The 19,978-nt window shown below is 49.0% G+C and overlaps 1 protein-coding gene across 1 annotated transcript in view; it reads left to right on the plus strand.

The window, feature by feature from the left end:
- Positions 1–19,978, plus strand: part of cux2b (cut-like homeobox 2b) — a 104,617-nt gene that overhangs the window by 65,976 nt on the left and 18,663 nt on the right. The window contains exon 4 of the mRNA XM_030104099.1: positions 10,596–10,674. Within this exon, the coding sequence (XP_029959959.1) occupies positions 10,596–10,674 (79 nt within the window). The remainder of the gene's footprint in view (positions 1–10,595; positions 10,675–19,978) is intronic.

The following is a 19,978-nucleotide window of genomic DNA, read 5'->3' on the forward strand; positions in this document are numbered from 1 at the left end:
CAGCGGTGTACGCTCGTGTTTAGCCGAGACGGAGACGAGCACAAATCTCGGCGCTGTCTCCGCTCTCCAGTCACCCCATCATTCACGCCTCCCTCCGCAGGTCCTTCCTCTTTCTCTCGCTCTCCGGCGATTGTCTGCTTTTCCGGCTTTCTCACTACAATGAATGAAATCGGTGAATCTGACAGGACAAATGATATGCCGTGTTTGTCAGGAGGGCTGTGGGACAGGTGGGGGGGGGGGACAGGGGGACCCCGCTCTGGTTGCTGATAGCGTCGCCGCCGACGTGGCGCCGGCCTCCACCAAATGAACCGTGGCGCCGTCCTACCCGGGGCCTACCTGAGCACTTCCTCCCAGCGCCGCCGCAGATTTATCAAGCAAATAATGGACCTAATTCCTGCGCCATGTGTTTCCAATCCATCTTGAGACGCGGGCTTGTTTGGCAGACGTCACGCCGTCGACGCGCCCGTCCCTCCGTCAGCGGCGCTCTTCCTCGGAGCCGCGGTTCGAGGCTCGTTCATCAGGCCCCTTCTTTTTTAGTGGATGCGGCTCTGGCATGATGTTCCTCCACGCTGAAACAAAGGCAGCGCTGACACCTGTAATTAATTAGGCTATTATGCATTCCGCAATGATAATTGCCTCACTGGAAAGTCACCAGCCTTCTAAGAGGGAGAGAGAGGAGAGGTGGGTAGAGAGCACTATCCATCATAGTGGAGCGCTCTCTCACACCCTCTCCCTCTCGCTCTCCCCTCGTGTCACGCTGCCTCACCTTGACTGGTGTCGGCAGGACTGGAGAAACACCGTCAACATGTGTCTGAGGGCGAGATATGCAGCTGTGCGTCGCCCTCCGCCAGCGCGCTCCGCCGCCGGCCTATCAGGGTCCGTCCACTCCGGGGCTCCGGCTCGCGTTGGCACCGTTACCCATGACACCCCATCTGTTGTAGCTTTGTTCACCAGGGCAGTGCAGCGCCGGGATAATGGGGGCACTTTATTTTATAATTAGCCCTTACCTACACTTCTCCTCTCTTCTCTCCTCTCAACGGTTCTCCCAGCACTGAAATCTAGTCCAGGTGCACTCATTACTACTTTTCCACAGCCCCTCCCTCCCTCTTTCGGCACATCAACCGGGGCCTTCATCTTAGCCTCAGCACGCCCGCGCTCCCTCCCCTCATGTTATGATAGATACACTTTCAGCAGACACACTTTCCTCAAGGTTTAGGTCATTCGCTGCATGAAACATTTGAAGGAGCGAGCTCAAAGAAAATGACAACTCCTGCCTTTTGAACTACAAAGACATTCAGAAAAGATTTGTTTTCTTCCCTCCGTTTGTCTCACCGGCTCCCGACTTGACTTTGCCGCGACTTTGAGGCGTTAGCGCGGAGGATGGCGCTTTGGAGTTTTTGCGGAGAGGGCGGGTAAGGCGGCGGCCGCGCCGCCCGTCGATGGCGACGGGGGACGCAGGAGGCCCCCGCTGCGCGGCGGAGACGGCGGGACCCTTTGATCTGGGTTTAATGTCGCGCCGTGTTCCGCCTCTCGTGCGGCTGCATGTGCCACGTCCGCCGGGATTACGTCAGCTCCGCCTTGATCTGTGCGGATCGGCTCGCTGTCCCCCGGCCTGGGTCATTAGCGGCACGCTCCGCCGGGGCGCTGACCCCGGGTCCCGCTCACTCCGTCTCGTCTCGTATTCAGTTGAAACTCTGTACATCATACATCTCGGTGTGTCTCTCTGAGCCGTGCTGTAGGGAAGGCAGACTGGGTCAGTCTGTCCTTCACCGGGCTGCACAGTGAGTTATCGCCTCAGATCTGAGATGGATGGCTGTGAGACCTGATGCAGATGTTCTCACCAAGCGCCACCTTTCAGGTTCGTGGTTTCCAGTGACTGTCTTGTCCATAACGTGACGGCAGATGGTGAGGCGAAATAACACTGATCATCTCTTCATCATTCAACCTGTTTGTGTCCAAATTGTTAAAAAAAAAAAGTAACAAATGTGGATTTGGAGCAGAGACGACGAGATGACTGGGTCCGAGCTTCTCTTGGGGGGTTTTCTCGGTCAGCAGTGGTCAATATCTATTGAGGTGCACCAAGACAGGGAAGGCAGTGAACCAGCGGCGGGGTCAGTGGTGGCCAAAGCTCATTGATGCGTGTGGCTTCATGCATTCAACCACGGGCTTCTCACAGCATCTGCCGCTCACGCCTATGAGCCACGGCATGCTGTTGCAGGTCTGAAAGGGCCGTGCAGTTCGGTTCAGACTTTCACAGCATCAGGCATGATCACCATACACCCAGATTTGGCTGCATCTCGTCAGAAAGTGTGTTTGACACACACTGACGCGGTTCCTTGTTTTGCCATCACCTGTTTGGTGCGGGTAGCAGCACTGTGGAGGAGATCTAATGCCTGCAACCATGCAAAAAAAAAAAAAAAATCAGCTCCTGTGACACAAAGAAAGGTTACAAAATCCTCCAATTTGATTTATCATGTCTGACTCTTTTAAAACTTAACATACAGCTGACAGTAATAGAGGTGGTTGACTGCAGGTAGATCAGACTGGATTCCACAAGTGAAGAGTTATTACTGGAAAGTTCTCCGAGTGTTTGTTTCAGAGCTGGCTATGCATTTCAGCGACTGCGGGGGATTTGCATTTGTTTTCTTGTCACATTAGATGACTGCAGATGTTAGTTCTCTGTGTGTCATAGTTGTTTTAAAAGTAGATCCTCCATAACTATCAGAGTTGGTGGTCATAATTTATGAATTCATCACTCAGCCTGAGATGAATATCATGCAAGGCTTTCTTTGCGCACTTCAGCGGTAAAGATGGAGCGATGCAGTCATATGGGAGGGAATCAGTTCCACATCTGGATATTTTTGTCAAACTGCACATTTTGCTTCATGCATCCTTCTGAAAAAAAAGTAGCAGAGATCAGCAGAATCAGGATAACACATGCTTTTCCATGGCATGTTGTGGTGCTGGGAGGACGCTGCTATCCAGCTTCTTCAGCATGATTCTCCGGCTAAAACAGCTTCACAACAACAAAGACCAGCGAGGGAGCTCCTGCTGGTCTGCGCTGCATTTTCAGCTAATCTGCGACCGTCAGCCCTGACACATCTCCACCTGCCGATGACTCAAAGAGGAGAGGAAGGCTTCCACTCTTCATCCTCACTTTCTACTCAACTCCAACATCCTGCACTGCTCAAGGTGCCAGGCTGGTCCTGCAGAATCATCCCTCCCTGCATGTTTTCAGACGTCGACCTGCTCAAACACAGCTGATTGTAAGGAGGCGGTCATCCTCAGGCTTCCTGCCGAGCTTCATAATGACACCTTCATTAAAACCAGGGGAGATCACTTCTCGCTCACCTTCTCGTCTCTCTGTTGTGGTTGTAGCCGAAAGAAAACCATTTGAAGGGCTGGTGAAAGTCACATTTTGAAGCATAGAAGGGACGGAGTGGCACGTTTGTCCAAACTAGTCCAAATTTCAGGTATATGCGAGGTTGAAAAGCAGCCTCTGTGTCACAGCACCTCGATAAAGGAATCCTTTAATTTCCTCTCCAGATGGCGAGTGTCCCCGGCCTAATGGGATATTTTCTTCTTCCATCCACTGAAACATTTACATACAGGCGAGCCTCTCTGCCAAGGCTTCCCCGCAGCCTTGAATCTCGCCGTATTTTCACTTTGAATTTGTCGCCGTGTCACCGCAGTGGGTATTCATGTGAACAGCGGATAAGTGGTCCACGGGAATATTGGTGTGGTCAGCTTCGGCCATTCATTTGGCTGAGACGGCAGCTCTGCAGTGGCGGCGGCGGTCCGTCGTGAGCCCCGCGCTCTGACTGACAGGCGCCGCTGATTGGAATTGACGTGGCGACGAGATGTGTGTCAGTGCTCCGACTGCTCATCTCACCGGGCGTCCGAAGGCGGCCGCGGCCACCGCCACGCCGCCGCCGCCGCTCCGAGACGGGTGTCACCGTGATTAAATCTGCCCGCGGACGTCTGCGTGAGCGCGGCGTGCACGGCGCGTGCGCGCGCCTCTGACTTTAAAGTGTGCGTGCGTGGGCGTGCATGTGTGGGTTTGTGGCCGTGCAGGCTGCTCCGCAGCAGTGTTTACCTCTGCCCCTCTCCTCCACCCACTCATCAGTCAGTCCTCAGCGCTCGCCTCCCCTGTGAACCGACACTCAAAGCAAAACAAAACGCCAGCAGTGACATCTGCACAAGTGCTGGGCGGCTCTGCTAAAAAAGCATCTTTCTCTCCATTTCTGAGGAGAAAATTACAGTTTTGCATTTTGCTGCTTTTTTCCTTTAACATATAGAGATCATAGAAGGAACAGAGAGATGGCAGGTTTCCTTCTCGCGTTGTTTTTTTAGTTGAAACCTGCAGTTTGCAGCATGTTGGGAGTAAGGCAGGGCTGTTTAATTCCCTGGATTCTTAGAGATACATGGAAGTTCCACCAGCTTTCACTTCAGGAATTCCTCAGTGAACATTAGAAGACAGAAGGAATGAAGAATGAATTTCTGAGGAATCTGTTTCTAACATCATATTTATTATTATTTTTGCACAATATATTAAATCCTAACGCGTTTTGGGTTTATTCGTGCTTCCCATTGGAGCTGCAAAACCTTCACTCTGTATTCCTAGAACTCTTCTTTCCTTTTTCTCTGACAAGTCTCACTTTCTTTTCTGCTCTTGGATGAAGTTAAACACCGTAACCGCTGAACACCAGCACAAAATAAAAAGAGAGAGAGAGCAAGCGAGCAGCAAACAGAGAGCAGAATGTGGCCACACTGAGGCTGAGCCGCCTGCTTGCTTTCAACTAAACCACCACATTGTGTGTATTTGCACAAGTGATTCCCAGTAATGCCCATTTGTGCATCCTCAATATGCTGTAAACCACTCTGACATTTTTGTCTCCTCTCTGAAGTCTGAGGCCAAGCGATCGTTGTGCAGGCTTGAAATACAAAATACATTTGGTTCCACCGCTTTTGGAGATGACTGCAGAGTATATGTAAAGCCTGAGGCTCAGTCGGCCGAGCAGATTCCTCTTCAAATTACACAATTTTTGCACAACTTTGAGGCTCCGTTTGCACAACGATGTTTTACGAGTGAAAACGCAATAACTTCCGTTGCTTTTTGATTGTCCGTTTCCACGCAAGCACAACGTTTCAACAACAATTTCAACTCCTTGTCTGTGTAGATTTTTAAAAAATTAAACTTTTCTGAAACCCTGCTGCTCCGCATGGCGGTGGGAAAAGAGTTTTACTGCACATGCTCAGTAGATGGACAATTACAACAGTGTTTTCCTGCAGAACGTCACGACTCCCAGCTCCAATCCCCACAGCCTTCAGCTGGATGAAGCAGTGAGGAAGTAGGATGAATGGAATAGAAATGAACATGTAACTGAGATCAGCTTCACTCTTTTAATTTTATTTAACCTTATATGCTTATAAACTCAATGTATTTGTATATTAGTATAGAATTTTTTTTTATCTTTAATGCAAATCAAAGGAGTTTTCTGAGCAATTTTTTGGTGTTTATCAGTTTAATTTGCCATATTGTCAAAAATGATATGTGACATAATGATTGTTGATTAAAATAATTGCTCTGCTGAGAGCGTTTCGAGAGGTACTTGGATTTAAAGCCATATGAGTTGCTGTGGTACTTGAACCTTCTAATTTCACCCGAGAAATTGCCGTCGAAGAGGATAAACATCATTAAGTGCATTATAAAAAGCATTCAGAGGGAACGCCAAGGGGAGCAGATCTCTGAAACATGGGACAAAATTCCGTAATCAAGGATAAATAAACTGAGAAATTCCACTGGACAATAGATTTACATGATGACTACTAATAAAAAGAAGACTTTATTTTAGCCATTTTTTTTTAAAACTTTTCTCTGTGTTTTTTAACAATAAATGGTAAAACACAATGTAGTTTTTGTAATTTTAACACCTTCCACAAAATAGTTTTGCATATAAACAACGTGAAGTGTTGAGCTTCTGGGTTTGCAGCCGTTTGAGTCGGCGGCACGTGGAGGGTTAACGCGGCTCAGGTGGGAGTCGGTGGCCATGTTTTCCCTTATTTTCTCGGCACTTATTTTAACTGCACGGACTGTGGGTTTGTCAGGTATCCAGCGGATCCTTCTGGAAGGTCCGGTGACAAGCGGTGCCGTGGCGGTAGTGGGCTTCCCACTGTTTAGTTCTAATAAGCAGGGAGCGGGACCGGGCTTGTTGTGACATCCTGTCAGCCGGTGGGCCGGACTGGCGCTCGGCGAGCGGCGCAGTAGGACGGACTCCCTGTGATTGTGCGCTGACCTTTGCATCATGGGGAAGATGACAGGTAATTTAGAGGCCTCAGGGACTGGGGAATCATACATTTGCTGTCCCCAAACCACCCACTGCACCGACCACATTCACCTTGAGATGGAGGGATCCGTGAACCCTGCGCACGCACACACACACACACACACACACACACACACACACACACACACACACACACACACACACAAACATGCACACAAACACGCACGCACACATGCAGGAAATAGAAAATAAATCACATGCTCCCTGCCACAGATGCATATTGCAGACATGCTTTGTGCAGTCACACATTATTTTGCACACTCACACACACACACACACACACTCCAAGATGTGCCTTGACACCCACCCGACACCCCCGTCATTGTCGCACACTCTAATCACCTGCATCATCACAACCCATCCTCAAACAACCAAATCACAGGGGGTGGCAAACTGGTAAGGCAGAGGGGGAAAACGATGATTTAGAGTGATAATTGCATAATCACCAGTTGTGATAATTGTAATTGATGACTGCATAATTGCTAATTGCGCTCTTTATGGGAACCTCTCTTTTCTGTTGTCCCTCCGTCTCCCTCTGTACGTCGCTCGCTAGCCTTCCACTCTGCCTCCCCTCCTTTATTCTGGGTTTGTTCTCCACTCCTTCATTTATGTCTCTCTCCTCGGCACATGCTCGCTTGCTCACACACACACACACACACTCGTGGGTACTGTAAGCATTCTCAAAGGCTTATCAGTAAGTATTTCCCAGCAGCCGTGTCCCAGAGGCTGTGCTCTGCCCACTCTGTTGCTGCGTGAAGAGTTATGGAGGAGTGCTAACAGGTTTCCTTTGTCTCTCGCTCTCTCTCTCTCTCTCGCTGTTCTGCCCCGGGCTTTACTCCTGCTTGTAAAATCAACCTGCGGCCAAGCCCGTTCCCTCGGTAGCCGTATCCTTTATCACAAAACGGGCGAAAACAAAGAATCTGCTGTGAGCCGGAGCCACGGCCGGCGCAATACCTGGCAGGAGGAGGAGGAGGAGGAGGAGGAGGAGGAGGAGGAGGAGGAGGGGGGGGGGGGCTCGCTGTCGTCCCACCTGAAGCCCTCACCTCTCAGCCCTCTCTCCACACCTCCTCCATGCTCGGGGTCAGAGCTGGATTTCCACGGACGTGGAGACGACTGTGATCATCCCGCATTATGCACGACGGCTCGCAGTGCTTTGATGATCAGAGGGGCGGGTTGGGGGGGGTTGGGGGGGGTTGGGGGGGGCTGTATGTACGCAGAGCAGGCTCTAACGTGAGAAAGCGTCAGACAGGCGCGTGATTGATGTCTCTGCTAGCGTCTGTAGGCAGGTTAATGGTGTGATTGTGAAGGTAATCTCCGTGTTCTCTCGTTAAAGGATGATGGAGGGCCGAGAGACCCCCTGCACGCCTCTGGAAGACGGAGCCGGCGCTCGCCACCTCGCTCGGCGGGATCTCCGGAGCTTTTTACATATGCACCGGGTTGCCTGGCTTGATGTATATCCTTCAGGGGGGAGAGAGGCAGGCCGGCCAGCCAACTGTCAAGGAAAAGTTGATGACTGGCGGTGGGTTCAGCCGCCCGCGCTGTCGCGGCCGTGTAGTTCAGCTCGCGCGCTCGTGTTGGCGATAGTTTGTCTTGGTGTCACGGAGTGCCGCCGGCGGTTTTTGCTCTTGGTCAAAACGAAGAGCCGGTGTTTGCGATTGGCTGAGGAGAGGCTCTGCTCGGAGCCGGCGCATCAACAGCCTCTCGTCAGCGGGGATGGAGCTCTCCAGGTGCTGATGGGGAAGGCGTTCACGCCGTCCAGCAGGCTCTCTGGTTGTGAATTCACGTGCCAGCAGTTGTGTGGGGTCCTGGGCGGGGGGGGCAGATGGAAGAGCGAGGGTTAAACTGGGGGGGAGCTGAGTGAAACAACAGCGCCGTGGAGCAGGGAGTTGGCTGAGAGCTGCAGACTATTGCATCTGTATCGATTGGGCTCCAGCCTTTTCCATTTTCCATGAACTCCTCTGAGCTGCTCCAAGTGGGAGTGATGGGGGGGAAGGGGGGGGGGGGGGGGATTTGCTTGATCTTTATGATATTTCTTTAAACATGATGCTGTCGTTATGCCTCCCCTGGGGAAGACAGCAGCCATTTCCAGTAAATCAAAGGCTCTGCGTCCCCTCTGCTGTGTTTCACACACCTTATTTATAACCCCGCTAAACAGCCCCAGCTCACGCCGCACACCGGCCTCAGAAGTGTTTTCAGCCTTTGTGAAATTAATGCCGCCGGAGTGCGGCGTTGCCGGTGGAGGAGCGGCCGCGGTGCCGGGCGCCGCCACACTCCAGTCCGTCGAGCCGGGATGGCGGAGGCCGTAATCAACAGCGACAGAAACGAACGGACAACAGACGACGGCGATCTGCTCCTGGAGCGGGGGGGTCATCTGGTCCGGCCTGATCTGATTTACCTTTGCCGAGCGGAGGCGGCGGAGAGGCGGCCCGCGGCGCGTCCTCCGGCGTCCGCGGGAGCCGGGAGCAGGGTAACCCACATACCCACTGGTGCAGGTGCCCTCGCCATGGGGCCAGGTGGCGGCTAATTCGCTTTCTTTGTCCCTCCTAATGAATCGTTAATTGGTTTGCGTCACCCGCCGAGCGGAGGATAGCAGGTGCCGAGTGCTGCTGGTGATGGAGGCCACTGGCGAGCCTCCTCGTACACACACACACACACACACACACACACACACACACACACACACACACACACACACACACACACACACACCTACATTTAACAGGCCAAATGTCACCTCGCAACATGCAACAGCTTGGCAGTCAAGCAGGGAGGACAGAGGACACGGGTCGAGTTTACGCCTTCCCTCTCCTGTCGCCGCCGTGATGTACAGCACAGGCTTCACCTTGGATTCTGGCAGGAAACCGTACAGCGTCTCACGTGCGCGCTGCCAGAGGAGCTCGCTCTCTCGCCACAAAGTCAAGAGAAGACAGGGTGCTGTTGTTGCCGAGGAATTTAATGAGAGAAAATCACTTTGATTCTGAAAGTACGCAGTCACAAACAAATCGGCGTTCCTCACTCGGCGCTCACATGTTAAGTGATTGTGTCTCTTATTGAGCGCGACATGATATTTCACCAGAAACTGGAAGAATTAGTTTCTATGCTGTGCAGTTAGATCAAATTCTCTGGGAACTCAAAACGCAAATACCAAGTGTATTTGCCTAATTTCTAGTGAAAATATCCTGTTGCACTTAATTTAGGTTACTGACGAACATTTCGGTGAGATGCGGGGAGTCAATTATAAACTCTGAATATCTCGATAAGTGAGAGTCTGGTAAATGTTTCTTCTTTTTTAACCCTTTTTATTCCTTTTCTGTCTCCTTGACTGGATCTGACATGTACATTTCTCATAACCGAAACTCACGGCATTTAGAAAGTTAAGAATCTGTCAGAAAGCTGAGAAACCCACGGCTTTGTGAACATGAATGTGAACCTTATAGGGTAAAGCTCGTCAGGCTTCTCAGTGTGATAAAAAACAAAACGGTAACATTGAGATTTGGAGTTATCTTTGTTATAAAGTCTCATTCATCCTACTTTTTTTTTGACACCTTCCACAGTTCCTCAGTTAAAGGGTCAAACTTGCTTTCATGCTTTTAAGCTGCTGCAGTTTTGTACTTAAAGGAAATACTTTGATAAAGAAACTATATCTTGATTTTTTTTAAATGCTTAAGATATGAAACACACTTTTTTCTTTCCTCCGGTCACTTCAGTATCACAGTGGTTTATTGTTTTCTGGTCGGTGATGGTCTCGTGTCTATGAGAGTCACTTTCACCGAGGTTACAGATAGAAAAATGAAAGAAAAGGTGTCGTTGAGACGAGGTCTGATGGGAGCGGGGGTTCTGGTGCTCGTGGTTGTGTCCCTGTTGGTGCAGATTCCTGCTGCAAAAACAGTCAACAAGTTTGGTTTAGTTTAAAAATCACAGCATTTTCCAAGAAATCCTCCACTTTCTGGTTTTTTTTATTTTTTATTTGGAGTCACTACAAGCTAAAAACCTTCCATTCATTATGTTTTTTGGTGTATTTTTTTAAGCACCACTGCTTTTTTTTCTCCCTTGCAGGATTGTTTGTTCGATTTATTGGCTGGATGCTGCGAGGCTGACCTTTGCTCCTCTCGCTATTTATTTATTGCGGGCGATGTAAAGCTTTGCGCCGCGTGACGTGACATGTAAATCCCGTGTGCGTGGCGAGGCCGGCGCGTGTCGGGGCGCTATCAGTCCGTGTTTACCTCAATGGCGTCTTCTCCCCCGCAGGTGGTTGCTCTGAACAAGCGCAGTAAGGAGGCAGAGTCTGCGTTCCTGGGAATCTACAAACAGCTTATCGAGGCCCCAGGTGAGTCTCCCACTAAGACCAGAGATGTGCATCTTCACAAACAACAACAGCAGCAGCATCAGCACACACACACGCTCACACACACACTCACACACGCTGACTAACATCAAGAATTATCTCCCTCACTTCGGAGATCACTCCCCAGAGATCAATTCCCTATCAAACCCACCACTATCACTGGTCCGGCCCTCTACACACACACACACACACACACACACACACACACACACACACATAGAGAGACATATCATGTGTATATGAAGCATCACGCACCAGCCAAAAAGTAATTTTCCTGCCATAGATAGATATGGTGCAACACTACATGGATATAAGATACATAAAACCCTATACCCCGTGGCTCTTATCTATTTTTCAAAGTCTGCGCTCTCAGAGTGGTTTCCAAAACTCTGCATGAGGCCACTTCAAAACCCAGCGCTGGTCCTTGAGTGTAGCCTGGCTGAGGAGCGAACACATCCTTGAGGAGCTGTGCTGTTGATTGTGGAGGGCCAATTAAAATCCCCACTGAAGTCTGGCTTCATGTGTGGAGCGCCGGGCCCTGATGAGGCCAATGGGGGGAACGAGGGGGATTTGAGAAAGAGAACGAGGGGGAACCGGGAAAGGGGCGACGACAGGGAAGTCACAGCCGAGGATGGTGTGTTTATTCAGTTGTTGCCTCGGTGCCAGGGCACATGTACTGTATTGCTCTTTGTTGCAGGAGACGGCAGCAAAACGCAGCCCAATCTCAGTCTAGATCAGAGAAACACTTGTGGCAGGAGTAGAGAATGCTGTTTACAGATTCAATGAATACAAGATAAAAGTCTGCGTCAGAGAAATAGCGACGGCAGCAACTGACTTTTAAAGGTCTCCATTTTTCCTTGAAGTCCCCTGCTTGATATTGCACCACACACACACGCACGCACACACACACACACACACATCCACACACTTTGAATGGAGTTATTTCCTTGATAAGAAATACCGTTCTTTGAAGACGTATTCAGTTTGATTTTCTGACCTATACCTTTTATTTCAAGGCCTTAATTCAAGTCCGGGAGCGTCTGGTGGGATATATTCTGCCGCAAACCTCCCTTAAGAGTCAAACAAGGCGCCTGTCAGCTTTAAGAACAAAGATTTTAGAGGAGAAGTAACAGTTTCTGTCACCCGACATCAACCTGAACCTGTAAGAAAAAGCATTTGTTTACAAGACCCCGGCTCCGTGGCTTCGTACGGGGTGTATCGGTCCACACCGGGTCCGCGGTGTTGAGGACAGCAGAGGAAGAGAGAGAGAGCCCTTCCTGTATCGGGTTGCACCGGGTGACGTAGCTCATCCAGCCTCCTACCTCCGTTTGACCTTACCTTTACAAAGGGAGCCTGTTTCTCTGTATCACTGCCGCTCTGACAAAGCCAAGCTCCTGGTTTTCACTCTCAGCAAAGGTCAGTGAGTTAGTGCTCGTGCTGCACGCCACGAAGGCTTTTTGGTGTTTTTTTTTTATTTTTTTTTTTTATGTCTCACTCCAAGAAAGCATGATTTAAGATTTAATGATGTAACAATTGCTCAACGAGAGGCTTTTCATTAGCTCTGAGGTGGTTCAGCAGCAGAAAGACACACAGTCGGCCAACAGTGCTGATATTTTTGAGCGACACTGAGAGAAATAAGACTTAGATTTTGGAGAAGAGATGAGAAGCTGACGATCGTGAGAGTCACACACTACCAGAGGACCGCATCGTGACTGAGCTTGAGCACAACATCCATCCATCCAGCCATCCATCCATCCATCCATCCATCCAGAGGAAAGTGGAGTACCTGTTCCCCACAGACAGGCCCGAGCTGGACTCGAACCTATGACCTCTTGCCATGACCAGTGAGCTTTAATCACCACTGGAACCGAGCCTAAAGGAGGCTATGGGAATAGATATTCATTTTATTATTAAATGATCATGAAGTTATAGGTTTTCTTTGCATATTTGTATTTAAAATAGGGATAAAATGAGCCCTTTCACCTTTAAGTTTTTTAAGTCAGAAGTTTATTGTGGTAATTATTTTCACCTTCGATGTTCATCTCAGTTATAAGAGCATCAACTAATCAAAAGGTTTGAGGTTCAATTCCCACCTCCGGGTGTGTTTTCATGTCTGAGCACTGAGCCTCCTGCCACTCAGGATTCATGGTGAAAAACTCTGACTGCAGGAATAAAGAGAGACGAGTGTGAAAACATGCCACACAAAGTGCAATCAGACATGTGGGAAAAAGAAGAGACTGTTAATTGAAAAAAGAAAAAAGACTGTTAAACTATTAGATTAAACCAGGAGGTGCGTGTAAGAGAAACCACTGCAGTGACCTTTGACCCCTTAAGATGCAACAATGCTGAGTATGTTGAAGTGTTTTGCTGTTATCAGTCAATTAGAAAAATAAAAAAATCCCAGAGATTCTCAGTTCCAGTAATCTGAAACTTCAGGCTAATTACTGAGTTCCTCATTTTTATTTCTAAAACGTATTGCCTGGTTATGGGATGAAGAGTGTTTTTGGCGTCTCTCTAGGATTCCCTCACTGCGTCCCACACAGTCTCAGTCCAGTCTGAAATCGCACACCTTCAAGCTGCAGGAAAAAAAAAAAAACCCAAAGTCAGAGCCGTGAGTGTTTGTGGAGGATGTGCCATCTGCGAGCCGAGCAGAGCTTCCAGTGTCCCGCGCCTCTTTGTCACTGTGCGTCTTGCTGCTGGTGTCCAAGGTCACGTCCCCGTCCCCCCCCCGCTGCCCACCTCTCGCCAGAATGGATGAGTCCAGGTCCGGCGGAGGACAGTGGCTTGGCTGTGGCCCCGCTCCGTTCCTCTCGCCCCTCAGACACAACAGTGAGCTTTTCCCACCGTTTCCCCCGACAAACGCCACAGCTCATGTATTTTTAATCTTTTGACAGATGCAATTATTCTTTACACGCCGTGCTCGTTAATCTTAATGCAGTTATTACTATTCATTGCGGGACGTTTTTCCCTCCTATTATTTCATTTGAGAGCGCGTCCGCCTCGGATGTGTGCGTGTGTGCTCGCCCGTGTGCCGCCGCCGAGGCCGCGGTCCAATCAGAGCAGGCCACTGGCGGAGGTAATGAATGCAAAAGGCGAACGAGGGAGAGGAGGAGGAGGTGCATGCAGGGCTGCGGCTCAATATGTGACCTGTTGTATCTGGATATCATTAACATCTGGTCACATATCAGTTATCCACCTCGCCGTGCCCAATATTCAATCCACAAAGTGAGACTCCAGTCTGATAATGCTGCACCTTTTTTTTCTTCTTCTTCTCCTCTTTTCTGCGATGCAACTGGAATGCAACAGTAAACTCGGAGCAGAAATAACTTCTTGATGCAGGTGATTGAAGTGATTTTTTTTGTCTGCTTTCATGAGGCCCCTAAGCCGAGGTGTCAATCCGCTGGAGTGTTTCATTAGCGTTCTATATTTTGATTTGCCTGTGACATCTCCCCATGCTGTGCACTGTAACTCCTACCCAGTCTGGGGCTTGAAAGAGGCCTGTTAGCAGTCTTTCCCTAACAATGTTTATATCACCTCCGCACAGTTTTGATCAGTGCGTATAAACACGTCCTGATCACTGAACGCTGAAAAACAGTGGCAGCTTCTGCCCGAATTCATCGGTTTCCCAGAGATGCTCCTAACTTCATCTTTTTCTTCCTCTCCTCCTCCTCCTCCTCCTCCTCCTCCTCCTCGCTGCTGTCTTCTTCTTCTGTGGGAGTGTGTGTGTGTGAGTGTGTGCGCGTGTCTGCGAGCGGCGTTTGAACGTCGGCGTTTGTTGCCACCTCTGTGAGAGCAGCGAGGCCCTGTCGCCAGGGGCGTAGCCCTGAGACTGACGCTCCAGGTGTTTGCTCTTCCTCGCCTCCTCTCAGTACACACTCTCATCCCTCAGGATCCTCCCCGCTCCCCCTCTCCTTTAGAGCACATCTCCTTTTATCTGAGCGGGGAGCTCACTGAGACTTTGTGAAGATTCTGATCTGAATACACCCTTCTAAGTGTGTGTGCGCGCATGCCCCTGTGTGTGTATGTGTGTGTGTGTGTGTGTGTATGTGTGCGTGCGCGCGTTGGGGCCTACGGCATGTCTGGTGAGTGGGAATGTTATGGCAACAGTGCTTGCTAGTGGTGACCGGCGGTACTGCGCAGGAGAGCGGCGGTACAAGCATCCTTTCTGTCACATTAAGGCGCGTGTCGCCCGGTGTTACGAGACGCTTATAAGTGCCTCGCATATTCACATCAGATGTTTCCCTCGGCGATGAGATGATCTGAACAGAACGTACTGACCTTAGTAATTCACAGTCATTGAAATGCATACAGAATAGTTGTCCTTCTTCAACCTCCTCCTCCTCCTCCTCCTCCCCCCTCCCTGCCCGTCCATATACAAATGCAAGCACCAGCCAGAGAGGCCTGCGAGGCACGGCGAGCCGGCTTTATTGTAATTGTGCAGCTGAGTACCTTACAGTCAGGATGAGAGCGGAGGAGAAGTGCCTTGTGCATTTGTGGCGGTCTGTTGGAAAATAAGGGCATATAAAAGCTGATGGAAAATGAAAGCTCTCTGGGCGGGACCAGATTATGCACAAGTGATTAATAAGAGCAGTAATAAACAAAGGCCCAGGAGATGTTTGAGGTGCTTAATAATGCATTATGTTCATAAAAGAGCCGGGCCTCTCCAACCGATCCCCGCGGAGTAGGAGACCCCAGAGGGACCGGAGGGGGGAGTGTGTGCTCTTAAAAGACGGCGGTGCCGTGTGTGTGTGTGCAGGAATGTGTGTGTGTGTGTGTGTGTGTGCTTGTGTGCACCTGAGACCAGATGAGATGTAACCACGGGACTCAGAAATGTTGAAGACAGTAGACTGGAGCATCTGATGATGTTAATTCATTGTGATTTGCCTCACGAGCTCAATAGTTGAGGACTGGAAGTAGGCGGTTTTTTTGTTTTTCTCTTAATTTCCAGTGAAGTTTGGTTTGGATGTCGTTGGCGCTCGCTCGTGTTTTCTCGCTGCAGCTTCCCGTGTTAATTTTAAATGCCGTCTCGCTGCACCCTTTGTTCCTGGGCTCCGCTCTTTGTTCTGAGCTCTAAAATGTCTTGGTATTGATGTCATTCCTTCTTCGTCCTTCAGTCTGTCAAACAAAGACACGGAACGGCGGTGAAAAAGAACAGGTTAAAAAGTTTCTCTTTCAGCTTTTGTTTTGTTCGTGCACAAAAGCCGCCGCTTCCCACAATCATATTTTTCTTCTCCACCCCCCCCCCCCCCCCCACCCACCCCCCCACCTCCACCTTTCTCTTTATTTTAAGTGTTTTCTCACTCCTCCTGCCACATCAAGGTAAAGTGAGACTTCGGTTTGCTATCTGAATATCAAATGCTCGTTGGTTTAAAGTAACGAACACAAAAGTGGTGTTTCAGAATTTGTTGCGAGCAGTTTGTGTTTCTTCTAATCGAAGCTAATCCTTGACAGGCAGAAGAAAAGAGACGGCAATTTATTCTACACATCTTATATCGCTTTACGTCGTCTGTGAAGGTGAGAGCGAAGACTCAGTGTTCTGTCAACCTAGTTTTGGTCCTTGATAACAATATTACAGCAGTGTTACTGTTTGTTGCAGCAGCGGCGGAGCGTGTTTATGGACCTTGAAGTCCACTCAGAGGGAGGAAAAAAAAAAAAAAAACAAGACTGTTTTGAATGAAAAGAAAAAACCTTGGAGCACAGCCTTGTAAATTAATTTGTTCGTGTTGTATGATGGGAACACAGCTGGCCTCATTAACATGCGCACAACAAATAATTATAGCGTTTTTTTTCTCTCTTCAGCCAGCCAATGCTTGGCTAATGGGCTTGCTGGGTTAATTATGTCAGAGCGTAATTACACAGGGCCCAGGGAGACATAATGGTGCACCCTACTGCGCCCACACCGACTAATGATGGTGTATCGCTGACAGGGCCAAGACGGACCGCCCCGACACACCTGCTTGTCTTGGCGCACGCTGCACTCGTCCCCCCCCCTCCACCACCCCCACCCTTCTACCCCTCAGCCCCACCCACTCTGCCAGACACACATCCTGCACTGACCCCCCCCCCCTCCCCCCTCTACCTGCTCCCCCGGTGCCACCCGCAGTCCGCCGAGCAACCGGACTGAGAGGTTCTGACACCCCCTCCACCTCCTCCACCCCCTCCTCCTGCTCCTGCTCTCAGATGTGCAACAGCACAGAAACAGTGACCACGAAGAGGCAGCTACAGGGTGGCAACCTCATTATCGCTCAGCCCAAAGTGATGAAACTCCATATCAACGCGGCTGAGATGGCACCGAAAAAATAAAATCAAAAAAAAAAAAAAAAAAAAAAAATCTGCTTCATTCATGGGAACTTTTTGTTGGCTGTTGCACTCTTCGGTTTATTTTATCACAAACGCGAGTCTTGTTTATGTAGCTGGGGCTTTTCTCTTGGCTCACAAACACTCGGCGAGGCAGACGCGAGGAGCGACAAAGTGCACTTCGCACTGGAGTTTCTGCAAAACTGTGATTAATATAATTGCTCTTTTTCAGATATTTAAAAGAAAAAAAAGTCGTTTACAGTCTCATGTGCTGTTGTCTGATAAAGCGGATCACAGCTTGCTGTTTACATGACGGCTGGAACAACGAGATCCAGAATCATCAGATCTAATGTCTGCATGTACACGGCCTCACATTCATGATCAGTGGAATTATTTAGGAAAAAATAAGAATTACTTTAAGGAGACATGAAGAGGAGACCCCGAGATTTTATTTAAAAGGCTTTAAGTTTTAATTCTACTTTTTAAAAGTTAACAGATTTTTTAAGCAACTATCTGAATGCTCTGTAGGTTTTCCACCTCTGACCAGAACGAACTTCACTGCCAAACTTTACATCTCGTTTTTGACACACCTTTGCTTTTCTGCTGTGTTTCTTTTTGTTTTTCATTTGAGCGCTGAGAAGCAGACAGATCTGTGTTCGGCTTCCCGAGCGATCGGGCCGGAAACTCCACATTTATCAGCCGCAGCGAGCGGCGGCGGGCAGGTGAGGCGTCAGGACGCGGCTTGTTATTCCACTTGACAAACTATTGAGCTCTTCTTTTATTTAAGCGTCACATTTGTCAAGTCAGACTGCGAGATAAAAAGTCCCTTTGAAGGATTGTCTGCTGTGCAAGAAAATGAAAATGAGCTAAAATGTTGATTGAAGCTCAGCTTTGGTGAAAAGCTGCAGAGGGCTTCAGGGCCGCGGCCTGCAGATGGAGGTCCGGGTATCCAGGTACACAAATTCTTCAATTCTTTCTTCCCACAGTCCTGAAACACGCATGTGAGTTTAACTGAGGGGTCTAAATTGTGTGTTTCTCTCCCGTCCGGGTTTCTCCTTCTGTTAACTGGGATCGGCTTCAATCCTCCCAACTCTGACTTGCGCTAGTTTTCACTACACGACATATCTCTTCAATTTTTAATAACTTTTTTCATATTTTTAAATGAAAAGAAACAAATAACTGTGAGTAAGATTTGCCAACAAGCAAAATGCCAACAAAGGTTGTGTTTTAATGAGAGGTTTGAAGCCAAAGTCTCATTGATTTTCACTTTTTTAGAAGATAATTAAAATCCCAGGGCTGCTCAGTGTAGCTGTAGTGATTCGCTCTGTTGCCTGGTTTGGTTTTTGGAGCCTTTCAGTGCAGTTTTCATGTTCTCCCTGTGCATCCATGAGGGTTTCTCCGTGAGCTTCTGTCCAGAAACAGGCTTTCGGGTTGATTTCTGGCTGCTGCTCTGCTCTGAATGAGCAGTTTTAGAGTACGGATCAGTAGAAACCTCCACAAACACGCCATTGTTAGTTGGTGAGTGATAAATATATGCAGAAGACGAGATGTGTGTGTCTGCGGCTGCTCGTCTGATCTCGGTGTGTGTGTCTGTGTGCGTGTGTGTGTGTCACCTGGAGGAAACTCCAGTTACCTCAGACTGGAATAAACCCGGATCCAGAAAGTAGGTTGATGTTCGTTTGCCGCTCTCTCGTCGCGCCTGAGATCTGCATCTTGACGGCGAGCAGACAGCTGCTCCGCTCGCCGGTTCGGTTTGTTTTGGAGGAGAATGAAGTGCGTTTGTGTCCCGAGCAGCTTCGATTCCCGCGGCTCTGAATCTGACTATAAAAAATGATGTATTAAATGTCGCCTGATTTATTATCTAACGGCGCCGCCGTTGCCCAATCACTTATCGTGACCTCAGAGCAGACGTCCAATCATCCATAATTAAGATAAGGGATGAATTAAAAAGTGAGCCGTTTATTTGCGCGGAGGCTGCCGCGGCTCGCCAAACGTACATAATGCCTCATCAGCCGCGTTATATTTCCTGATTAACGCGCCGGATTCCTCGTCCGGCCGCAGGTTTTACTTTGTGGATTTAGCGTCGGAGCTGCTTCTTATTAGCTCCCTCAATTAGCAGGTCTGCTTTCTCAAAGTTATCCGCGGCCCTTCTTGGACTCTGGCTCAGTAACTGTAGATCCCCGGCCCTCGGAGAATAACCCCGCTGCTCCGCTTTGATGGGGGTTAATTTTGTATACAGACTTAAGTTATATCCCTTCACTTTAAATTTGACTTGACTTCACTCCCCTGCCACTGATTGATAATCCTGGTTTGTCCATGCGTGAGAGATCCCTTACTATAATCTCTGTCCTTTGATCATTAAAAGTTGAAAGGATATATGGGAAAGAGGCTGATAAAGTGATTTCTGTGACAGTGGGTCGATGAAATAGCAGTGCTTTAAGTCATCCTGTTTGTCTTGGAAGAGCTGTGCTCTTAATAGTGATGTCCCTTGTGACTGATGCAATATCTCCACAGTCGGTGTAACAATGAATGCAGACAATGTTTGACTGTAAACGGTCCTGGGAAAAATAGCTCAATCAATTAAATGGCCCAAAATGTTTGTCTGATGAAAATGCAGATATGGCGAGCTGCAATGTGTGACCGGGATTTCAACAAATTGCACGTCGCACAACTTTTCTCCCGCTCTCTGATGAGCGTTTATTTTCGTGGCCCGCCGGTTCAGAGCCGGCGCTCTTCCCTCTCTCTCTCTCTCTCTCTCTCTCTCTCTCTCTCTCTCTCTCTCTCTCTGTGGCATCTGGCAAAGTTTAAATGTCTGTGGCTCCAACTTCTTATGAAAAGTCACTTCAGTCAGTGCCCATACTGAAGAGGGGATCCAATTGGGTTCCTCACACAAGTCTAAGATGAGTGGATGAAAGCTGTGGGAGAAAAGTTTGTGCAGCAAAGCAGCGATTTTCCTCCTCTTTTAGAGTTTTGAAGGGCTGCGGTGTGT

The sequence above is a fragment of the Salarias fasciatus genome, chromosome 12 (genome assembly GCF_902148845.1).
Source record: "Salarias fasciatus chromosome 12, fSalaFa1.1, whole genome shotgun sequence".
Classification (NCBI taxonomy): Eukaryota; Metazoa; Chordata; class Actinopteri; order Blenniiformes; family Blenniidae; genus Salarias; species Salarias fasciatus.